The 20,627-nt window shown below is 43.0% G+C and overlaps 1 protein-coding gene across 4 annotated transcripts in view; it reads right to left on the bottom strand.

The window, feature by feature from the left end:
* The window catches only part of PLEKHG4B (pleckstrin homology and RhoGEF domain containing G4B), an 80,143-nt gene that overhangs the window by 19,895 nt on the left and 39,621 nt on the right, over positions 1-20,627 (bottom strand). For all 4 annotated transcript variants that reach the window (XM_029053140.2, XM_029053139.2, XM_029053138.2 and 1 more), the window contains exons 7-15: positions 18,734-18,820; positions 17,532-17,648; positions 16,292-16,390; positions 15,544-15,686; positions 13,173-13,311; positions 11,460-11,582; positions 10,286-10,450; positions 7,727-8,613; positions 2,545-2,797 (exon numbers count right to left, since the gene is read on the bottom strand). In XM_029053140.2, coding sequence (XP_028908973.1) covers positions 2,545-2,797; positions 7,727-8,613; positions 10,286-10,450; positions 11,460-11,582; positions 13,173-13,311; positions 15,544-15,686; positions 16,292-16,390; positions 17,532-17,648; positions 18,734-18,820 — 2,013 coding nt within the window. The remainder of the gene's footprint in view (positions 1-2,544; positions 2,798-7,726; positions 8,614-10,285; positions 10,451-11,459; positions 11,583-13,172; positions 13,312-15,543; positions 15,687-16,291; positions 16,391-17,531; positions 17,649-18,733; positions 18,821-20,627) is intronic.

Consider the following 20,627-nt stretch of genomic DNA (forward strand, 5'->3'; position numbering starts at 1 on the left):
GTGTGTGTGTGTGTGTTTGTGTGAGCACACAAGTGCACGTGTTTCTATGGTATGAGTGTTTGTGCCCACATCCCTGGCTCCATGTGTATGTGCATGTGTCCACTACTCTGGTCACAGATGAAACTATCTCTCATTTTTTTCCCTGGTTTCACTGCAAAGGAGCCTGGCCTCAAGTTTACCCCAAGTTCAAAATGAATTGCTGGTACCCCTGCAAGAACCAATCTTTATCTGCACTTGATGCAGAGGGGACTGCTGTGGCACTCCAAATTTTGTCAAACACAGCCACACCCAGTGATAAAATCTGAGCATCTTTTTTTTAACATGATACTGTATATACCACAGGGCTCCCATCTGACTTCTTGAGCTCTCCCACTCTGCCACCTACATTCAGTACAATGAGGTTCATGCATCCTCTGGATGGGCATAGCTACTCTATAGGAGAGCTAAAATAGGGTAATTATAGAATGGGTGGATAGAAGAAATTAAGCTAAATGAAGCAAAACTTTAAACAAGGTGACATAGCAATGGACAGCTGGGAGACAGTAGCAGAAGTCAGACTAGGTGGTTTGGGATGTGACAATTAGAAATGGGCTAACTACCATGGAGCAGAGGCTTTGGGAAGATTTTGACACTGAGATAGAGAACTGGACATCTACAGTTAACAAATGCAATGGTGCATCAAGAGGAAATATTTGCATGTTGCAAAGGGCAGAAGAGCTTGTCACTCAAGCATTGGTCTTAACAGTTCCATCTATTCCAACCCTAATAAAAACTTCACTGCCTAAGCACCATCTTGGCAGGGAGGATAGCTCTACGTGTTTATGCATGTGGAGGAGTTGAGAAATCCTTTTGTAGAGCAGCTCCATGGTCATCAAAAATAGTGAAGTGGAAGCGATATTTCTGCTCCAGATAGGAAAAGCAGGTGTGCAAGATTACTCAATGACCTTTAGCTTTACCACCTGGACCAGGTCCTGGAGCCTGAACCTGTGTTATCTGGGGCGAAACGACCATTCTCAATATCCAGGCCAAGGTTTCCTGACAGCCTCAGGCAGGAGAACTAGCTCGGTTTAATGTTCTGCTCATTTCTCTATGAGGAGTTACTGGATAGGGTTATGCATGCTACTAATGGCTGCTTTCCCTTTGAAAAAAATAAATCAGCACCTTTCTTTCCAACTTAAAAAGCAAGTTTAATTCTCAATAAATTGTAAGTTCCTTAAGGGCAGAGATCATGTCTACCAACTCTGTAACAGTGTACTTTCCCTAGTACTTGGTACAGTGCTCTTCACACAGTAAGTGCTCAACAAATACCACTGACTGAATGATTCCTCATATCCCAAATGGACCAACAAGCAAGTAGCTGCCTATAACCAAAGAACCAAAGTTTTAAATTACGTGTTGTGAGTTGTTGAAAAATGAGTTTACTACTCCATCATCTGCTCCCTGAAAATTACCCCCTGATCAAGTGCTAAACCAACGTGTAGGTGGCATGTGTTTGTGGTATGTTTAAAAAAAGGCACACATTTAGCATACCTCATCCATACTTTGCTATGTACAACTCCATTACATAGAACTATTGTATATTGAATATTTATCTCCCTATTTCCCAACTTTTTTTCCATTATACGTAAATTAGGACCCAGTGAAGTGGACTGATGGAAAACAAGCTGGATGCATAGAAAGACTCTGGCACAGGCTGGCTGTTGACAAATTGGTCCAGAGATCATGAATGATTCTCTCTCTTCCTGGTGGGGCATAAAGTGTTGGCAGCTTTTCTCACAGAAGGTTTCCTGGAAGGTTGTGCCTGTGTCCTGTTCCATTTTCTTTCTGATCACCTCAGTGAAAAGCTGACATTCCACTTCCTCTTCTCTGTCTCCCTAGGACTACTGACACGATCAGACATTTACTATTAAATTGGTGTTTGCTTTGTGGGGAAAGGTTTTACAATGAAAATTTGGTCCTGAAACAGAAATTTTGTCAGCAGCCAAGTAGAAAAAGTTTCTCTTGTAGAGGAGACTGGACATGAAATCAGAGGAGGTGCCTAAATGGAAGAGGCAAGTCTCCAGTCAATCTCCAGTCCACTCACATTTTCTCAAGTGGGCCAGGATGGGCAGCTGTGTTGGGTAGTGTCCCCTAAGAACTCATGTCTTTCTCCTCTTCTTTTATTTTCAGGTTATTGGTCCAGCAACCTTTGGACAGCTGGAAGAAATTCTAATTGATCTATAGATCAATGAATGTATAATCTTGAGGTTCTTATTGATACAACCCAACTGGGGCACTCCTAAAGCCAGGGTAGTTTCTAAATTTGAAGTGGATACCATCCAAAATATTTTTCCAAATTCCTCAAATAGCTAATGTTCAGAATCAATCCCCAAGACTGCCCACTGCTCCAGGGAACTCTGCAGTGCAGGCTACCTCTTTTTCCCTCTCAACAAAACACCAAATACATAAGCTACAGCATGATTTACTTTGTTATAACACAAATCTGCCTAGCTCTAATCACCTGGTTTCTTTTAAGGACCAACCATTTTGGGAAATAGGACTTACATGTCTGAGGAAACAGTGGCTGACAGGCAAGGGACAGTTTCTGCAGTGTTCCAGCTCTTTCAGAAAATAGTGGCTGTGGAAATCATGGAGCTTCTCCAGATTCCCAAAGATTACATTCCTCTTCCCTCTCAAGTCCTGGGGCAGATCCATCCTTTCCATTTCTGGAAAATAGTTGTCGATGATGTATCCTAAGGCTCTAACATATTCCCTTTCGGTGGTGATCATTTCATCCATTATATGCTGTACTTTATTGCTGGAAGACACAAAAGAGTGACTTTGAACACTGACAAAATATGGTAACATCTCATCAGTTCCTCAAACACTAGGGCCACAGTCGTAGAAAGATTGTTTTGTTTAAATACTTTTTGTTTTATTTAATCTTCATAAATACTGTATTAGTGACCGCTCATGTAAACACACAAAATGGAAAGTGGATATTTAGAAATCATTAGAAACAGTGATCATTCAGAAGTGGGGAAGCAAGCCGGTGGCCCTGAAATACGATACTCCAGTGATCTTTCAACTCCAATTTTCCAGTGCTGAGTGGGCCTCTAAATTGTTTTCTGCTCCCTAACAGTCACCATCTCTAATGCATCTGAAGATATTCCATGAGAGAAACCAGAAAGGAGAGGTGGAAAGCAGCATAAACATTTCCCATTTCACTTGCAAAAGATTGTTGACCTTTTTCAGGTGCTACAAAGGCTCAAGAAAGAATATTCATTCATGATTTCTTTTATTGTCCAGTTCCCTCATTAGCATTGAAGCCTCTCCTTGGGAGACAATGTGACTTGGACTTCCCAAGCAGTGCATTGTACTCAATACCTGCTTGGTAAACTGCCATTCATACTACTTCCACTATCCGTTGGTTAACAAACTATGGATGAGTTCCTTGGTGGTTCCCTGAATCATGCATCCCCTGCATGACTGAATCTCATATTAAATAGTAGGCTGTTAACAGAGTCCACTTCCAAAGTTAAAGAAAAGTTGAATTCAATTCACCTGGGGAAAAAGCAAACTATTAATTCAAATGAAACTGCTGTCCATACAGTTCTTAAAAAGGACTGTGCTGTAGAAAATATACATAAAGGGAAGATAAGTTGGCCAGATGATATGAGGTCACCTTTAGCATCGGAAGCCTGGATCCCTGAGGGGGGAGAATGCAAACAGACTCCATCCCTCCATCCAGGAGAGTTAGGATGCCTTGAAACTGTTGGGGGTGCAAAGAGAAAAGTACTTTTTTAATCTGTCTGAATAGGGGAAAAATAAGTCCAAGGCAGGCACTTTGACTAGATGAATTTCCTTCATAGTTGTTATTGTGTTATTCTTCATGTAATCAGTAGTTTTTGGAATTTTTTGTAAGCCTTATCTCACAACACTCTTTCATTCTGCCTCCCACCCTCACTTCTATGTCATTTAAAATTGTGAGGCTTGGGAGGCAGGGACTACCATGTCTGCTCATTTTTACTGCATTTTCAATAGGTCAGGATTTAGCACAGTGTCATGAAATAATCTATTATCATGTCGGCGATAGTAGTAATGGTGGTGATAGGGTTTTTTTTAGGACACACAATCCAATAGATGTAGTAATTACCACAAGTGAATTTGAAATACTGAGAGTAAGAGAAAGAGAATCAAGGGCCATATTTCCTAACAAATTTATATTCTTTTAACCACTGGGATGCATATACAATTGTCCAGTGGGGCTCCCAAAATAAGGCAGTACGGGCAAAGTCTGGACATAAAAAGAGATAATTGGCTTGAGTTTATCCTTGAACATGTGACGACCGAACAATTTCGATAACAGTTTTTCAACCATTTGGAAAATAGCTGTGGGAACAGATTTTGTCCTTTTCTTCTTTGCTAGTTCAAGCAATACGATTAGAAATTCTGTCAGCAGCCTAGAGGCTAGGGTTTGACTGGCAGTGGGTAGATTAGAAATGCCTCTAACACATTGGCACAGACCCTGACTGTTCTATGAACTGAGAAGACTTCATGATAAACAGATGGCAGTAGAAAGAATGTATAACAATTTATTGAATTTTCTCTCAGCTTCTGATGAGACAGACTATTAAAACAGCATCATCAAGCTGGCTAAGGGATCTGAATAATTTCTACCAGGAGGGTATTAGTGCTGCCAAGTAGTGCAGAGCGAAACTTTCTCCAAGAGATCAACAGGGAATAAAGCTGTTGTGCCAGTGGGGAAGTTTCCTCTCCCCAATTAGATTTGATATTAACTATTAGAGGCTTTGGTGCTGTGGCCCTTCTCACTTTCTCTGGGCTATTTGCCCAGACCCCAAATTCTAGGGTTCGAGAGGACATGAAAGGACAGCAAATCATACCAGCCCATGCCTGTCAGCACAATTACCCGCCTCCATGCATGCGTGGGAAGGGCTAGAGATCATGCCCGGGGGTCCTGTCGAGGATCCAGGGAGAAACAAAGATCATACTCCGACTCCAGTTTCAGCCCATCGGAAATAGTCGAGATTTTTCAAATGCTGGGGTGGAAATCTGGAATCCCTCCAAAGCGAATTTAAGGAGGAAGTAAATTTAAAAAAAAAACACAAAAAACTACTTCCTCCAGAACTATCTGATGGCTGTATTCCCTAGCCCCATGCCCCTCCTTTCTCTTCTCCTTCCTTCCTTTCCTCCCCCCCCCCCCCCCCCCCCCCCCCCCCAACTCCAGGCCATGATGGCAATCAGGTTTGGAACAGACAAGACTTTATTTCCAAAAGCCACATTTAAAGGCATCTCTGTCCTGAGTTGTAAATTGAAGGTAGTCCTTTTGAACCTCCTGCTGGGCAGGAAGGAGGAAATTGAAAGCTAGAATCCCTGAGGTGGGAACAACCTGAAGAGGTCATCTGCTTTTGTCCCACCTCCGGGAAGGTAAATGATTAAACCACTCAGGACAGGCACTGTCTTTCTTCCATCTTTAGCCTGTTTTAGTGTTGAATCCCTGGCATCGATCTGGCTTTAATCTGGGCCCAGTTCCCCAAGGGAGAAACTAACCTACCTGCGGAACCCAGGGAAGTACAGGAGCTGCGCCCTAGACGCACTCAAAGCTCATTCTCAGAGCCCCAGTGGGCAGAGCCCCAGAAAGAAGTCCTTGGTTTCCCTTCCTGTCCTCATTGGTGGATTACCCAGGCCAGGGGCTCCTCCCTCCCCTTCTCCTTCCTATCTTTGGCCAGCCCCTGATCAGCCAAGAGGGCACCCCAGGAAACAGAAGCCAGGATAATTCTCACTGGAGAACAGAGATGACTTCATGGGGTTTCTGGAGTGCAGAAGTCTATCTCAGTGGGTGATCCCTTCTGTGGTAAATCACTACCCCAGTTGGCAAGAAAAAGGAGAAATAGTGACTCCTAAGGCTGCCAATGATAGAGGCCCACAAAGGGAGAAATGTGCAAGGGGTAAAAGAATGTCTCTCTCCTCTGTACATCCAGGGACAAAGCAGAGAACTGGGCAGGAAGGAAAACTCACTCTTTTTTGGTGGTACTGGCAAAAATGCTTTTGTGGAAGGGAGAGGTGGAAACAATTGCCTTCACCCAATATTTGGGATTAACTGAGGATTTTAGTTATCCATGCAGCTTCTGAGGCCTGGAATCTTGGATAATGGAGAGCATGTGACAGAGTTGCAGGATGCAGTGCTCTTACTACTCTAATATATAAAAGGGGAAAACCACCTTGGGTCTTATCAACTTAAGAGTTTTATGTAAAAACACATTTTAACCCATTTTTATTTTTCCCATTCAAGGTTTAAAAATTTTAAACACTTTTGTTCTTGCTGTGGCCTTTTCCTTGGCTCAGGTATAGGTAACAATTCATATAAAAGGGGTTGAACATCTTCTGTGAAACTTAAAAGAAAACAAAATTCACAATATAAAGATGACAAAACGTTGTCAGGGAGACCCAAATAATAAACTTCGTACTGCCCGAGCTACGAGGTCAGGGCACTTAAGTCATGCAGAGTTAGACCAGCCAGAAATCTAAGTGGCAATAAAGCTTACAATGTAACCCCTCTTTATTGCAAATGCTTACTTTTGTCAGGGCAAGGAGGCACAAGCATGCTGTCCCATCCCATATCTGGCTTTGTGAATCCAGCATGCTGTTTCAATGCTTCTACTCATATATGTTTTCATGTGTGACATCATCTTTACATTTTAGCAGTAGGGTACAAGTCATTCTGGGTTAAAAGAGCCTAAGTACATGAGCAGAAATGGGCAGGCTGCGTTCTCAGGCAAGGGGAGTGGTCAGGCGAGTGCCCTGAAGCCTTGAAGATACTGTTGAGTGGCTGGGAAGTGAGGGAGTAGATGAGTAAAGGGAAGATCAGTAGGAAATGAAAATAAGACAACAGAAGCAGCCCCAATCATCTTTTGATCAACCACAGAGATGGTACTCGCTGCTTCTGGGGTCCTATTTTCATCCTCTACTTTGGAAGCCACAGGGAACTTAAGGAAACCCTAGGTGAAGAATATATTTGGAATTTAATTTGGGATGTGACCTGATACTATTCTTATACTATGATGTACTTTAAAAACCACCACACATCACTGCAGGAATGTAAAAGCCATCTAAATTCCCTTGAAGATGACCCTTATTTGTATTTCCTTAACATCTAGGGAAAATTACTTCTCACAACATATCTTAAAAGAGATTTGAGAAATTAATTTTCACTTTTCTTGAGGGAATATGGGAAATGGAACAGAATGTGCTAGAATTTCTTCTCTCACAGCAATATCGGAAAAAAAGGAAGAAATTCAAAAATTCAAACATTATGATGGTGATTTACTTTCCACTTTTACTTCATGTGGGCCAGAAAAAGTAGATTGCTCTAAGGTTCATTTCTGCACTCACCAGATTCACAATCTGGGCTGATGTGCAGAGAGATGAGGGTCTCGTGAAAGATGGCAGAAAGATGTCTGAATACAAAAGAAACTATTTTCAACTAAAACCATATTGAGAATTAGAAAAATGATTGAAAACAAACAGTCATTTGGAGCCTGAAACTCCTTGAATGTGCTTCTATTCACCTGGACTTAACAGCTAGGGAGGCTGAGTTAAGCTGCCTTGAAGGAATGAATGAATGCCTTTCATCATTCATCTTTCTGTGGAGCAGGCCTGTCTAGGCTTACTGCGGGGGGGTTGGTGCCTTAGAATCCTCCCTGAATGAGTCATGGTCATTTCTCACCTTCCTGTTCTCTTTCTTTCTTCTTCCTCCATATGATGTATCCGTGAAGGGGATGATAAACTCCGATTTCTACCGACCAATGGGCTTTGAACATTTGGTCTTTGCAGAGAGGGTTTCTTCTCAGGAGCCACACAGCTCATCACCTCCAGACCCTTTATAGAAACCCCAGTGGACTTATGCCGTTGCAGTACACGGGGGCTGCTTTCAAGCTGAGGCAGTTCAAAGCCTTGTGCTTTCTTCATCATTTTCTTTAAGGGGTGCTTCCTGTGGAGGGCAGTTAGAGCCTCACTGGGCTCAGGGAGGGAGGAGATGGTGGAGACATCATCTGCGTCATCCAAAATGTGGCCTGTTCTGGGCAGCCCACTCACCGGAGAGACGCTTGGGAAGGGAACTGGGGCTGGGGGGATCCACCCACACTCATCCTGAGTAACATCCTCCAGATCCGAGAGCACCGGTCTTCTGGGGCAACTGGTTGATGGGGAGAGTGACAGTCCATTTCTCTCAGCCAAGTTGCCCCCCGTGCATAGTTGAGGGAAAGGAAAGGAGTAGGGCTGCTGTTTCTTCTCCTCCCAGGCAAGTTCCTGTTCTATTTCTCCCTCCTGGGCCGCCCGGGCCTCGTGAGACTTGAGGCGGGCAGCTGCAGACAGAGCCTCTTCTAAACGATGCCTCGCCTGTTGGCATTGCAGCCACAGCAGGATCCACTGTTGCTGTTCCTTCTGGCTTCCCAGGCCCAACACCATGTCATTCACCTTCTGGAAGTTTTCTGCTGAAACCTTTGTGGCCTCTTGGTGATAGCTCTTCAAGCACTGAAGGTCTGAAGGAGAATATTTGGTCTCTAGAGTAAGATGTTCAAGAAATTCATTGCAGTGTAGCAGCCACGCATTTGCCTATGTCACACACAAAAAAAGGGATACATATATCAGTGAGAATCACCGACACATCTTGAAAATACTTCCTAGCCTCCAATGAAGGGAGACTGTTTAAATCCACCTCGGGAAGGAGTTTTTGCTACTGAAAGTTGTCTCCACAATAGGAAAGGGATTGGAAACTTACAGGAATGGTTTTGGTGAATGATTAAAAAGCTGCAGGAGTTTGGCCAGGTTTTAAATCAGAAAGGATTTCACTCTACGCTTCACTGTTCTCTGGGAGCACTGCCGTGTGAAACATCAAACAAAGGGGACAATCCTGCCAGAAATCTAATCAATCAATATGGTTAGGAGTGGTAATTTCTGACTAATTGAAAGAGACAGGGGGAGCAAGCATTGTGCCTCGCTGGCTTTTTCCTCTCTTTCCTTGCTTCCCAAATCAACCATGAATAATTTTTCTCTCTTTCTGTCTCCTTTCCCCACCTTTTTATTCCTTCTCTCCTCACCTCCTTCTGTTTAATTGTAAAATTGAATTACTGCCATGTCCCCATTGGTCCCCAAGCTCTTCTTTTTATGGTATTTGTTAAGTGCTTTCTATGTGCCAGGCACTGTACTGAGTGCTGGAGAAGATACAAGATAATCAAGTTAGACATAGTCCATATTCCTTATAGGGCTCACAGCCTTAATATCTATTTCACAGATGAGGTAACAGGCACAGAGAAGTTAAGTGACTTGTCCAAGGTCACTCAACAGTCAGGTGGTAAAGCCAGGATTAGAATCCAGGTTCTCTGACTCCCAGGCCCAGGCTCTTTTCACTTGTCCATGTTGCTTCTCAGGTGATCCTCCCAGAATTCTGCCCGGGCTAGACCAGGCCCTTTCCGCTCAGGTGCTCACTGTCCACAGGATGGGCAGGAGCAATCAGAACACCATCTTGGTCCCGTGACTTATGCGGGGGCCAAGAGTAGAAGTCAAGAGCAGCCACCATACCAGGCCCTGGGCTTGTGACTGTAGCTGCGAATGAGCTAAGCACCAGGCAGGAGAGTGGCAATGGCAGGGGGTGAGTTCAACAGCTGTGTTGGGTATTATAAACAAAATCCATGGGCCCCCATTCACACCAGGTACAGGGGCAGCCAAATTAAGTGGCATCATCAATGTCAGTGGCTACAGTGACGAAGGATCAGGAGGAAGAAAACAATCAGATGTAAGTTCTGTTCATTCTCTCTCTCTCTCTCTTTCTCTCTCTCCCCACCACCTCTCCCTCCCCTATAGTTCTGGCCAGTTATAAGGGGCAGAGTACAGGAGGCTCTCAGTTAACCTAGCTCAGAAGTCCCCAGTTTAACTTCCATAGGACAGGATGGGGAGAGAGTACCCAGACCCACAGGGAAAGAAGCAAAGGCTGAGGACTGTTCCTTCACCTGCTCTCCCTTTCTCTTCCTCTGTCTCCAACATCCTAGGCCATTAGGGAGCTGATCTGGCTGGAGCTGCACCAGCTGTGGTGGAAAAAAAAAATCACCTGACCTGGATCAAAAGTCTAATAGTCTCATTGGCAATAGCCGATGCCATCAATTAATAATTGCTAATTGAAGGAGAGATTCATTATTGTTAATGGGAGCTACGGCCAGAGCATACACACAGGCGAGTGATCAGTCCTCGCTAGGCTGGGAGAAGCAAATGTTTCCAAACCCAACCTTACCGTCTCATAAAACTCGTAAAGGCTGGCCAGATCCTCCAACTTTCCTTTCCTCCTCTCTGTCTGGGTTAGAATGCTCTTGAGATATCTCTTGAAATTCTGAATTTTCTCTTCTGAGATTGGGGCTCTGTTATCTTTCAGCAGATGTAATCCTTGCTTGCAATATTGCTGTTGGGTTGAGAATAAAGCATCAGTAAATCAATCCATGAATATTAGTATTTACTGCATGCAGAGCACCGAATAATTGTTTAGAAGATTCAGTAAATACAATCCCTGCCCTCACTTACAATCTGTCAGAGGAAAATGACATGAAAATGAATTGCAGATGGAAGGAATAAGGGAAAGGAGATAAGAACACGAGTTAGTACTCAAGTAATAGGGTACATATATTATGCATACTAGTACTACAAAATCAGTTGGAACTGAGTCATGGAGCCTTGGATAGGGTAAAGAAACCACCTCATTTTTCCCGGTGGGCTGCTGCTAGTGGCCACTTCCTGAATTCTGGGCTGGCCCTTCCTCCACTTACCTCTTGCTCCAAGAACACCTCTAGAATCTACTGCTACCAGGCCACCAGGTAAATCTGCTCTACCACAGTAGGGACCCCCGACTAAGTCCAGCTGGGTAGAAATGGTGGCAAAGATGGGAAACTACTTTCTACCAGCATCTAAATTCGAGGTCAATCTTTCCTCTGGGAAAAAATAAAACCAAACACACAACAACAGATCAATCAATTGCGTTGGCTTCCACAAGTAGGGCAAGAGTTTATAGGACTTCATCTGAATCCTGCACCCTGTGGATACAAGGACAAAGTTATTATAGTGCTTAGTATAGTACTCGGCACACATTAAGTGCCCAGTAAATACAATTGATTGAAGTTTTCACTATTAGGATTGAAAATCTGGAACCACAATTAATCTAGTTCCACTGAACCCCAAAGAGTACAGAACATTAATCTCAGTCACTTAAGTAAGTGGCAAGAGAGGTAATGAATAAGTAAGAGGCAGTCAGGGAAGCCAGGTGAGTCAGGGAGAGAACAGGTTAGCAACCCAGTCCATGGTTACTAGGTCCAAGATAGAGCAAAGCGGCACCTTGGGGAAATACCTAGGTCCTGGACCAAATTAACTCCAGGAAACCCACTATGAGCTGGGGGGTGGGGAGAAGGGGTCATACCTACCATCACCATGTCTCCAAAAACACGGAACTCCTCTTGCTTTTTCTTCACCTTGGCTACTGAGAGCAACTCTTTATCCAACGGGCCAAAGTATTTTTCTCGTTCATTTTCAAACCACAGTTTAATCTATATAAAACATGAGATGTGAGATTAAAAATCTGAGCAGGAGCTGGGCCCAAAGAACCTACTGAAGCTGCTTTATAAAATATACCCAGTACTCCTATAATGCAGGGGTTATATTCTTACACGAACCTGCGTTAAGGACAACTTGAGCTACAGTACTCATCCATTCATACAGTTTATTACAAAACCATGGTTCATGGTGTCCAAACAGGTTCTTATTGTGAGACAAATATTCCCTAAATTCCTAACCAAAGCATACTATAAAAGCCCACTCTAGATACCACAGCCCACTTCAACTCTTGAACATTCCATCTTCCTGCTCTCATTTCTATCCAGACTTCTAGAACTGGTCATTCATTCCTCTCCAAACCAGTACAGTCAGATTTTCAACCCCTCAACTCTACCAGTCAACCAATCAAGTGTATTTATTGAGTAGTTTGTGCAGAACACTGTTCTAAGTGCTTGAGAGAGTACAATAGAGTTAGTAGACATAAAATCTTTCGTCAAGGAGCTTACAATACAATGGAAAGGGAGAGTACAGAGACAAAAATAACTTACAGGTAGGGGGAAGGAATAGAGTTTATGTAGAAAAGGGCTATGTGGGTGGAGGGGTGAATAGCTAAGTTCTTAGGGGGTGAGGATTCAAGTGCATAGGGGATGTGGAGGAAGTGCCAATATGGGGGGAAATAGGGTGGGGAGATGAGAGGTTATTATTATTATTTTTATTATTGTACTTGCTTAGCACTTCCTATGTGCCAAGCACTGTACTAAGCATTGGTGTAAATACAAGATAATAAGTTTGGCACAGTTCCTTAGGCTTACAGTCTAAGAGGGATGGAAAACAGGTGATGAATCCTCCTTTTACAGATGAGGAAAGTGGGGCACAGAGAAGTTAAGTGATTTGCCCAAGGTCACTCAGCAGACAAGTGGCAGAGCAGGGATTAGGACACAGAGCGTCTGACTCCCACACCCAAGCTGCCTCCCTAAGATTAGTCAGGGAAGACTCTCGGGAAGAGATGTGACTTTAGAAGGGCCTTGAAGATGGGGAGAGGTCTGCCAGATGTGAAGGGAGAAAGAGTGCCATCAGGAAGGAGGGCCTATTAGATTGCAATCACCTTGAGGATGGGGATCATGTCTTTCACTTCTGCTGTACTCTTTCAAGTGTTTAGAATAGTCCTTGACACAGAGTACGTGCTCAATAAACACTATTGTTTAATACATTGCTGGAATTTTTCTTTTTTACAATGAAAGTCCAGTATAATAATTACAGTTAAAATTATGATATTTGATAAGCACTTACTATGTGCCAAGCACTGTCCTAAGCACAGGGTTAGATACAAGGTAATCGAGTTGTCCCACATGGGGCTCACACTTTTAATCCCCATTTTACAGATGAGGTAACTGAGGCACAGAGAAGTTAAGTGACTTGTCCAAGGTCACACAGCAGACAAATGGCGAAGTCGGGATTAGAACCCACATCCTCTGACTCCTAAGCCCATGCTCTTTCCACTAAGCCGCCCTGCTTCTCTTAAGTATCACACTCAACCCAGCAAGAGAATAAATTTGAGGTTTAGTTAAGCAAACAGTACTGACCTGATCACAACCTTCCTCAAGTTTTCTCAGTTCCTGAAGATTTTCCAGCTGCTGAAGACTCTTATTAGACAAAAGAACTAGTCTATGAACTTCTTCATCAACCTGATTATACAGTCTGGTTATTGCTTCGATAGCATCTCTATTGTAAAGAAAACAGAATAGTAATCTCAAAGCAAAAAAACTATAGCCTAATCAGATTAGTCTTCCATACAGAGTAGGACCCTGAAAAAACAGGAGAACTGTATTACATGGGCTCATATAAAACCCCACACTTCAGGCAAGTTTAGCAGCTCATATTCCTTATCCCCTGGTACCAAATCAGGGCTGGGAGATGACTGCACTGATAAGATGATTTAGGAATATGAACTCATTATATTGGGAACCCAATGGCATTTTAAAGGCCCAGCCACTTCTATGCACTTTGGAATAGATCAGCTATAAAAATAGCTACTGTGCTCTACATCAGGTATACCCAACTCAATATCTCTGAGCCCCTAAGGCCAGTGAAAGGATGTCTACAGTTCAGAGTGGTCAGGTGCAGCAGGGAAACAGGAAGGGAGAGGCTAAACCAAACCAGACCTGCCCCTCCATTGGCAATCTACTTCCTTGTTCCCAAGGCCACCTTCAGAGTTTGGTCATCTTAAGGCAGGGAAAAAATTTGGCCTCTGGCCCATGCTCCCGGCTACAGAGCCATTATGTTCCCTTCCAGGGTTGCTGTTAACTGAGGTGCAGCTTCCAATGCACAAGCAATTAGAACATTTTTATCACCACCACCACTCTGGATTCCCAACCACACCCTTGTAGCAATAGAGACATCAGCAATTTCAGAGCAAGAAATACGACATCAGCTAATGACAGAGGGCAATAAAGAAGTGGATTTCTCTAAATTGCATTCTAGGTTTGGAGCAGCACTCTTCTCAGTTAAGAGCATCTGGGTGAATGCATGTGTGTGATGGTGAGAGGGGAGGGATGTATGTGGTGGAGAAAAGTGGGGAGAGGAGGGAGACAGCCTCTATTTGCCTCTGTCTCACACACACAAAGCATGCAAGTTTGTAAATAATTTACTCATCCCTGAAATGTGACTTGGGGGTGCAACCCAGTAACAATTCAACTGCCCTGAATGAAGCAAAATTCCAATTCTAATAGGGAAGAATTTTGACAGGCAGCCTTTACTTAACAGGTTGGAATCGAGTTGGAGCTCTAGATAACAATGAAGAATCTCTATGGCCAAGCAAGACTTCCAAGGATGTGCTTCAACTATCAAGAATTTTCATTTTCATTCCCCTTCTGTATTAGTAAAAATGGGCCTGACCTACTGTAAGTATACGAGTCCAGCTACAGACCATCTCTGGCCATCAGGGAATTTTCATGGGATAACCATGTTCTCCTTCATTAAACTGCATCAAACACTATGGGGTCATTTGCTCTAAATTACCCTTCTGGATCTCTCATTCCTTGCCTCTAATCCTGTGGTAGAAAAGATTTAGTGACATTCAATCCCCAAACTCAGTTTCAGAAAGCAACTTCTCTCTCTCTGTGATATCTCTTAGGAGCTTACTATGTGCCAAGCACTGTACTAAGCACTGGGGTAGATACAAGCTAATCAGGTTTGACACTGTTCTCCGTCCCACCTGAGGCTCACAGTCTAAGAGAAAGAGTGAATGGTTATTGAATCCCCCTTTTACAGATGAGGCAACTGAGGCACAGATAAGTGACTTGCCCAAGTTCATATAACAGACAAGTGGCAGAGCTGGAATTAGAACTCAAGTCCTCTGGTTTCCAGGCCCATGCTCTTTCCACTAGACCACACTGCTTTTCTCTCTCTCTCTCTCCTCCCTCCCCCACACCTCCTCTTGGATTTTGTCCCCAATTTGCCTTTTATACCAGTAGGATACCTTTGTCTCAGTGGCTGAATAGTGTCAGAGAATTGTCAAGCCCCTAGCATTCAGTTCCTGGCATTTGCACCCAAAGCAGAGGGGCTTTGGCCCATCTCCCGAGGGGCCCCCCGCCCTCCCAGCAAAGCTTCTCCTTCCCCTGGACTTCCATTCCAGAGCTGGATCCAGATGGGTTAGAATCTGAGCTGTTCAGTTGCAATTTTATTCCATTCATTTTTGGGAGATGATTGTACCATTAGCTTTCTGATACCCACAGCTTCTCCTCTCAGAGCTTAGTGGTTTGTCCAGTATTAATAAGAATTGTTTGGGATCCACTGTGCTTAGTTTTAAGGGTATTGAGGTGTTAAAGGTGAAAAATGTTTACACCCATATTTGTTTTGTCACCTGAGACAATAGGCCATCTGCTTCGCCCAATCACACCACCCATTCACACCTATCTTCAGTCTGCGTGCTGCCTATACCATTTTCCAATTCACCTGTGATCTTCGCTGGTACAGAACTCTTCCTTCCGAATCCTGGCTAGAACCGTGCCACCTTCCAGCCTTAAAGTCACCAAGAGGTCATCTTCCAGGACAAGCTTCATCATTGTCTTGTGTTGGTTGATTAAATCCTTGACCTCCTACATCAGAAGAAATACTGTACTGGTCAAGTAATATTCTCTAATGAATTAGGGTATGAAAAGTTAATGGTTTTAGTAACTAAAACTAAATGAATCCCATCTCCATGGATAGCTTTTCAGGGTCAGGAGTAAGACTTGTATATATTTTTATTACCCTATTTATTTTTTTAATGAGATGTACATCCCCTTGATTCTATTTATTGCTATTGTTTTAATGAGATGTACATCCCCTTGATTCTATTTATTGCTATTGTTTTTGTCTGTCTGTCTCCCCCGATTAGACTGTAAGCCCATCAACAGGCAGGGATTGTCTCCATCTGTTGCCGAATTGTACATTCCAAGCGCTTAGTACAGTGCTCTGCACAGAGTAAGTGCTCAATAAATACTACTGAATGAATGAATCTCAGGAGTCTTGAAGCATGTTGGGTCAGGCCTATGGGCAAGCCGTGGAGCAAATGTTTGCTTTCCATTTTCAGAACCATCTTGGTTTCCCCAGCTAACCTCTTCCCAAATGTCTTCATGTCCCTAAGAGGATGCTTCCCTTTCTACTTTGAAATATGAACGTTAACTTAAGCTCAATAAAGAATGCATTAAGTGGTACTTACCTGCACTGAGCTTAGAGTTCTGTTAGAATTTAGGGAACAGACAGAGTTTTGTAGAAAAAGAATGGCTTCTTTGCAGTTCCTGGAAAAGGGCTCCACTTTCTGCCATGAGTAATAAGGGAAAAAGACACATAAGACATTCAACATAAAGGGGAAATAAACAGCCCTGTGCTCTATGATCCAAATACTTCCTGAGTTTCTAGAAGGACACTGTGGGTGGTTTGTGAATATTCAGATGGGCACATATTTACCAAGAGGATTACTTTGTTATTATTATTATTATTAATAATAATAATAGTTATTATATTCCTTCTGGATTGTTAGCTCATTGTGGCCAGGAAACATGTCTTCCAACTCTGTTGTATTGTACTCTTCCAAGCACTTAGTATGGTATTCTGCACACAGTAAGTGCTCAGTAAATATCACTGATTGACTTTATTGTTATTATTATTATTGCATTTGTTAAGTGCTTACTATGTGTCAAGCACTGTTCTAAGAGCTGGAGTAGATACAAGTTAATCGTGGCTCAGTGGAAAGAGCACGGGCTTTGGAGTCAGAGTTCATGGGTTCGAATCCCGGCTCGGCCACTTGTCTGCTGTGTGACTTTGGGCAAGTCACTTAACTTCTCTGTGCCTCAGTTCCCTCATCTGTAAAATGGGGATTAAGACTGTGAGCCCCACGTGGGACAACCTGATTCCCCTGTGTCTACCCCAGCGCTTAGAACAGTGCTCGGCACATAGTAAGCGCTTAACAAATACCAACAATAAATACCAACAATAATAAGTTGGACACAGTCCCTAACCTACATGGGGCTCACAGTCTAAGTAGGAGGGAGTGCAGGTATTTAATCCCCATTTTATAGTTGAAGAAACTGAAGCACAGAGAAGTTAAGTGACTTGCCCAGAGTCATAGAGCAAGCAGTTGGCCAAACTGGGATTAGAATCCAGGTCCTCTGGCTTCCAGGCCCATGCTCTTCCCATAGACCACACTGTTTTGTTTAGCAAATACTGCAGTATTTCTCCTCACCCCTTATGCTCATATCTGGCTTAGTAACTTCAAGGGGCAGAGCATGTTTTTACTGAGGACTCGTGACTGCTTGAAAAATAATCACTGATGGTAAGAAACAGTGAGGATGGGGAGACTGATAAGGCTCTGATCAGCACTGTCTGTGAGGGAAAAAAAAAAGAAAACAAACTTTAGGAGATGCCAAGGGCCAAAATACCAAGGAAAAGTTGCGTCTTACTTGACGAAAACGGATCCAGTCACTGTGGTTATAAGGAAAGGTCCCATCCAAATCTGCTGTCAGCTGGGCAGAATCAATGAGCTTATGCAAAGCCTTCAGGGACATCAGGACCTCATACTATTAAGAAAATTGAAGACAAAATATGTATTTCAGTAATTACTGGAAAAATGTACACTGTATTAAATAGAATTTTTCTCAGAGGCCTAACTAATCTAAGGCAATAAATGCTCTGTCAGTGGAGGACACTGAGCACCTAGACAGAACCCAGCCTTAAGCCTCAAAGGGCCGGTGTGACAGGCTTGATGTTTCATTGAATAATAATAAGAATTGTGGTCTTTGTTACTGCTTACTATGTGCCAAGCACTGTACTAAGTGCTGGGGTGGTTACAGGCAGATTGGTTTGGACACAGCCCCTGTTAATACATGGGACTCACAGTCTTAATCCCCATTGTTGTTGTAATGTACTCTCCCAATTGCTTAGTACAGTGCTCTGCACACAGTAAGCACTCAATAAATACAATTGAATGATGAATGAACTACTTACTATCCACCGCTTCTTGGCTTCAGCAACTCTATCTGGGCTGAAGGGCTAGGATGCCTCTTTCATTACCCATGACCACCTGCCGGGACCGCTGTCAGCCAAGCAGAGTGGCCCTGAGCAGCATCAGGCAATGGCAAGTGACTGTGGGCAAGTAGCAACAGCAACTATGGGCTGTTCTGGGCAGTGACTGGGAGTTTCCTGTGTGGCTTTCTAGTGGATTCAGTTTTCTTTCTCAGCAGAGGAACAAAGCCTAATCACATTTCCCAAGATTTTTTTATACAGATATCTTAATTTAGAATTTCTTTGAATAAGTATTTCATTCTATAACTAGAAGTACCATGCCTAGGGGAAAGAGAATACATCTGGGAATCAGGAGACCTGGGTTCTAATCCCGGTTCAGCCAATTACCTGCCTTCTGACCTTGGACAAGTCACTTAACTTTTCAACTGTAAAATGGGGATTCAATACCTCTTCTCCCTTCTACTTAGAATGAGAACCCCATGTGGTAAAGGGACTGTGTCCAATTTGATTAACTTGTATCTACCTCAGCACTTAGAACAGTGCTTGACACATAACAAGTGTTTGACAAATACAATAATAATAATGATGATAACAATTATGAAAAACTCAAGTACAGTACAAAAGTATTTCTTAATTTTACCTGAATTACTGTATCTTTTTCGGGCCTAAATGAAGATTCTTTATCCACCAACAGCAGCACACTATGAACTGAATGAGGAACTGTATTCTATGAATGAAATTCACAAATGTTACTGAAAAAACCTTTATATTTATCCTTTTTTCCCCACATCATGACAAATACAGCTAATACATTTGAATGACTTTAAATACCAGATGTAAATAATTTTTCTAAACTGGGTATTGGAACTTCAAGTATGAATGATTTAGTCACTCAAATTGTAGAATTATTTTAAAGGACCTATTTTGAGATATAGGTTTAAAATGCATCTCCCGTGGGGAGATGTCAATGGTGGCAGTAGTAATACTCCCGAGTGCATACTAGAAAAGAGCAGAATAACAAAGAAACTTCATTTCTTGACTGAGATGCTCAATCATCCAGGTTTGTGTAATCCTCACTAATGAAGAGATTTTTGTGGATGCTGTTTGGATCATCACTGAGTGTCTACAACATGCTCCATCCCTATCATTACGTGGCAAGGCAGGATTATGAACCATGAGGTTCTAGATTATGCCAGTCCACCAGATTCGTAGCGAAACTTGTGGTCCACATGAGTGGGAAAGGTGATGAGAATGGTGACAATGGTGACAACAGGACACCCAAACGGCTTCTCTATGGGGAAGTTGTAGAAAGTTTTGGGAAGCAACACCAACTCTGTGATATTGTACTGGCCCAACAGTTTAGTGCAGTCTTCTGTTCCCAGTAAGCACTCAATAAACAGGGTCGGTTGATGGATTGAAGCAGCAGGATCTAGTGGATAAAGCACGGTCCTGGGAGCCAGAGGACCTGGGTTCTAACCCCAACTCTGCCACTTGTCTGTTGTGTGACCTTGGGCAAGGCACTTCACTTCTCTGTGCCTCAGTTTCCTCAACTGCAAAATGGAGATTCAATACCTTTCTCCCTCCTACTTAGGCTGTTAGCCCCATGTGGGACAGGGACTCATTCACTTGTATCTACCCCAGAACTTAGAATAGTGCTTGACCCATAGTAAGTGCTTAACAAATATCATGAAAAAAAAGAAAAATGTTTTAAAGATACAATGAAGAGAAACCTCTGATTCTGTGTTTTAGGACTAGATAGTTGGGAGAGAGAAGCAGAAGACATTTATGGCAGCATGCCATTAGACAATTAGAAATGAGGTGACAGCCTCAGAGCAAAGGTTTTGAAAAGATAAAGACACAAAAGGGGAAAAATGAAAGAAACACCAGTGACTATGAGTAATAAATGAAACAGTGCAGCAGGGGACAATTTTTCCATGTATGTAATGTGGGAGGGATTACTGGTCCATACTCAGCTCATACTCACAAACGTCTCATAGCCAGGACCATTACCTTTGACTATAAAGGGTAGCTTTACAATTATGCTAAATGTATAAACACATGGGTGTGGTTGAAAAGATTTCTGCCCTACCGAGACTCCATTGCACAATGTGTGTACATAATAATGATGGTATTTGTTAAGCACTTACTATGTGCAAGGCACTGTTCTAAACACTGATAGTGTCCAGGGTCTCTAATGTGGTTTCTCCTTGAAACATCTGTTGCTGTTTCTAATTACCTCCTGATCATCTGATCTCAGTGACACCACTGCTCAAGGAGAGCAATCCTTCTCCTTAGTGCAATAAAGAGACACGCTGGGTCTCCCACCTGTCAAATTTGCACCAACTTATTTATGCCTCCGCTTCCCTGGGCCACTGAGATTTTTTTCTACTCTGTTGGCATTTGTCCCAATTCGGGTCACCCCTGCAGCTCTTTGGGGGTCTATCATCCAGTTTTCTCATGTTGTGATGCATGACCATGGTCTCCATGCAGGCATAATGACTCTGTTCCAGGATCAAACTCATGATGATCCTGTT

This window comes from Ornithorhynchus anatinus, chromosome X2, assembly GCF_004115215.2.
Source record: "Ornithorhynchus anatinus isolate Pmale09 chromosome X2, mOrnAna1.pri.v4, whole genome shotgun sequence".
NCBI lineage: Eukaryota > Metazoa > Chordata > Mammalia > Monotremata > Ornithorhynchidae > Ornithorhynchus > Ornithorhynchus anatinus.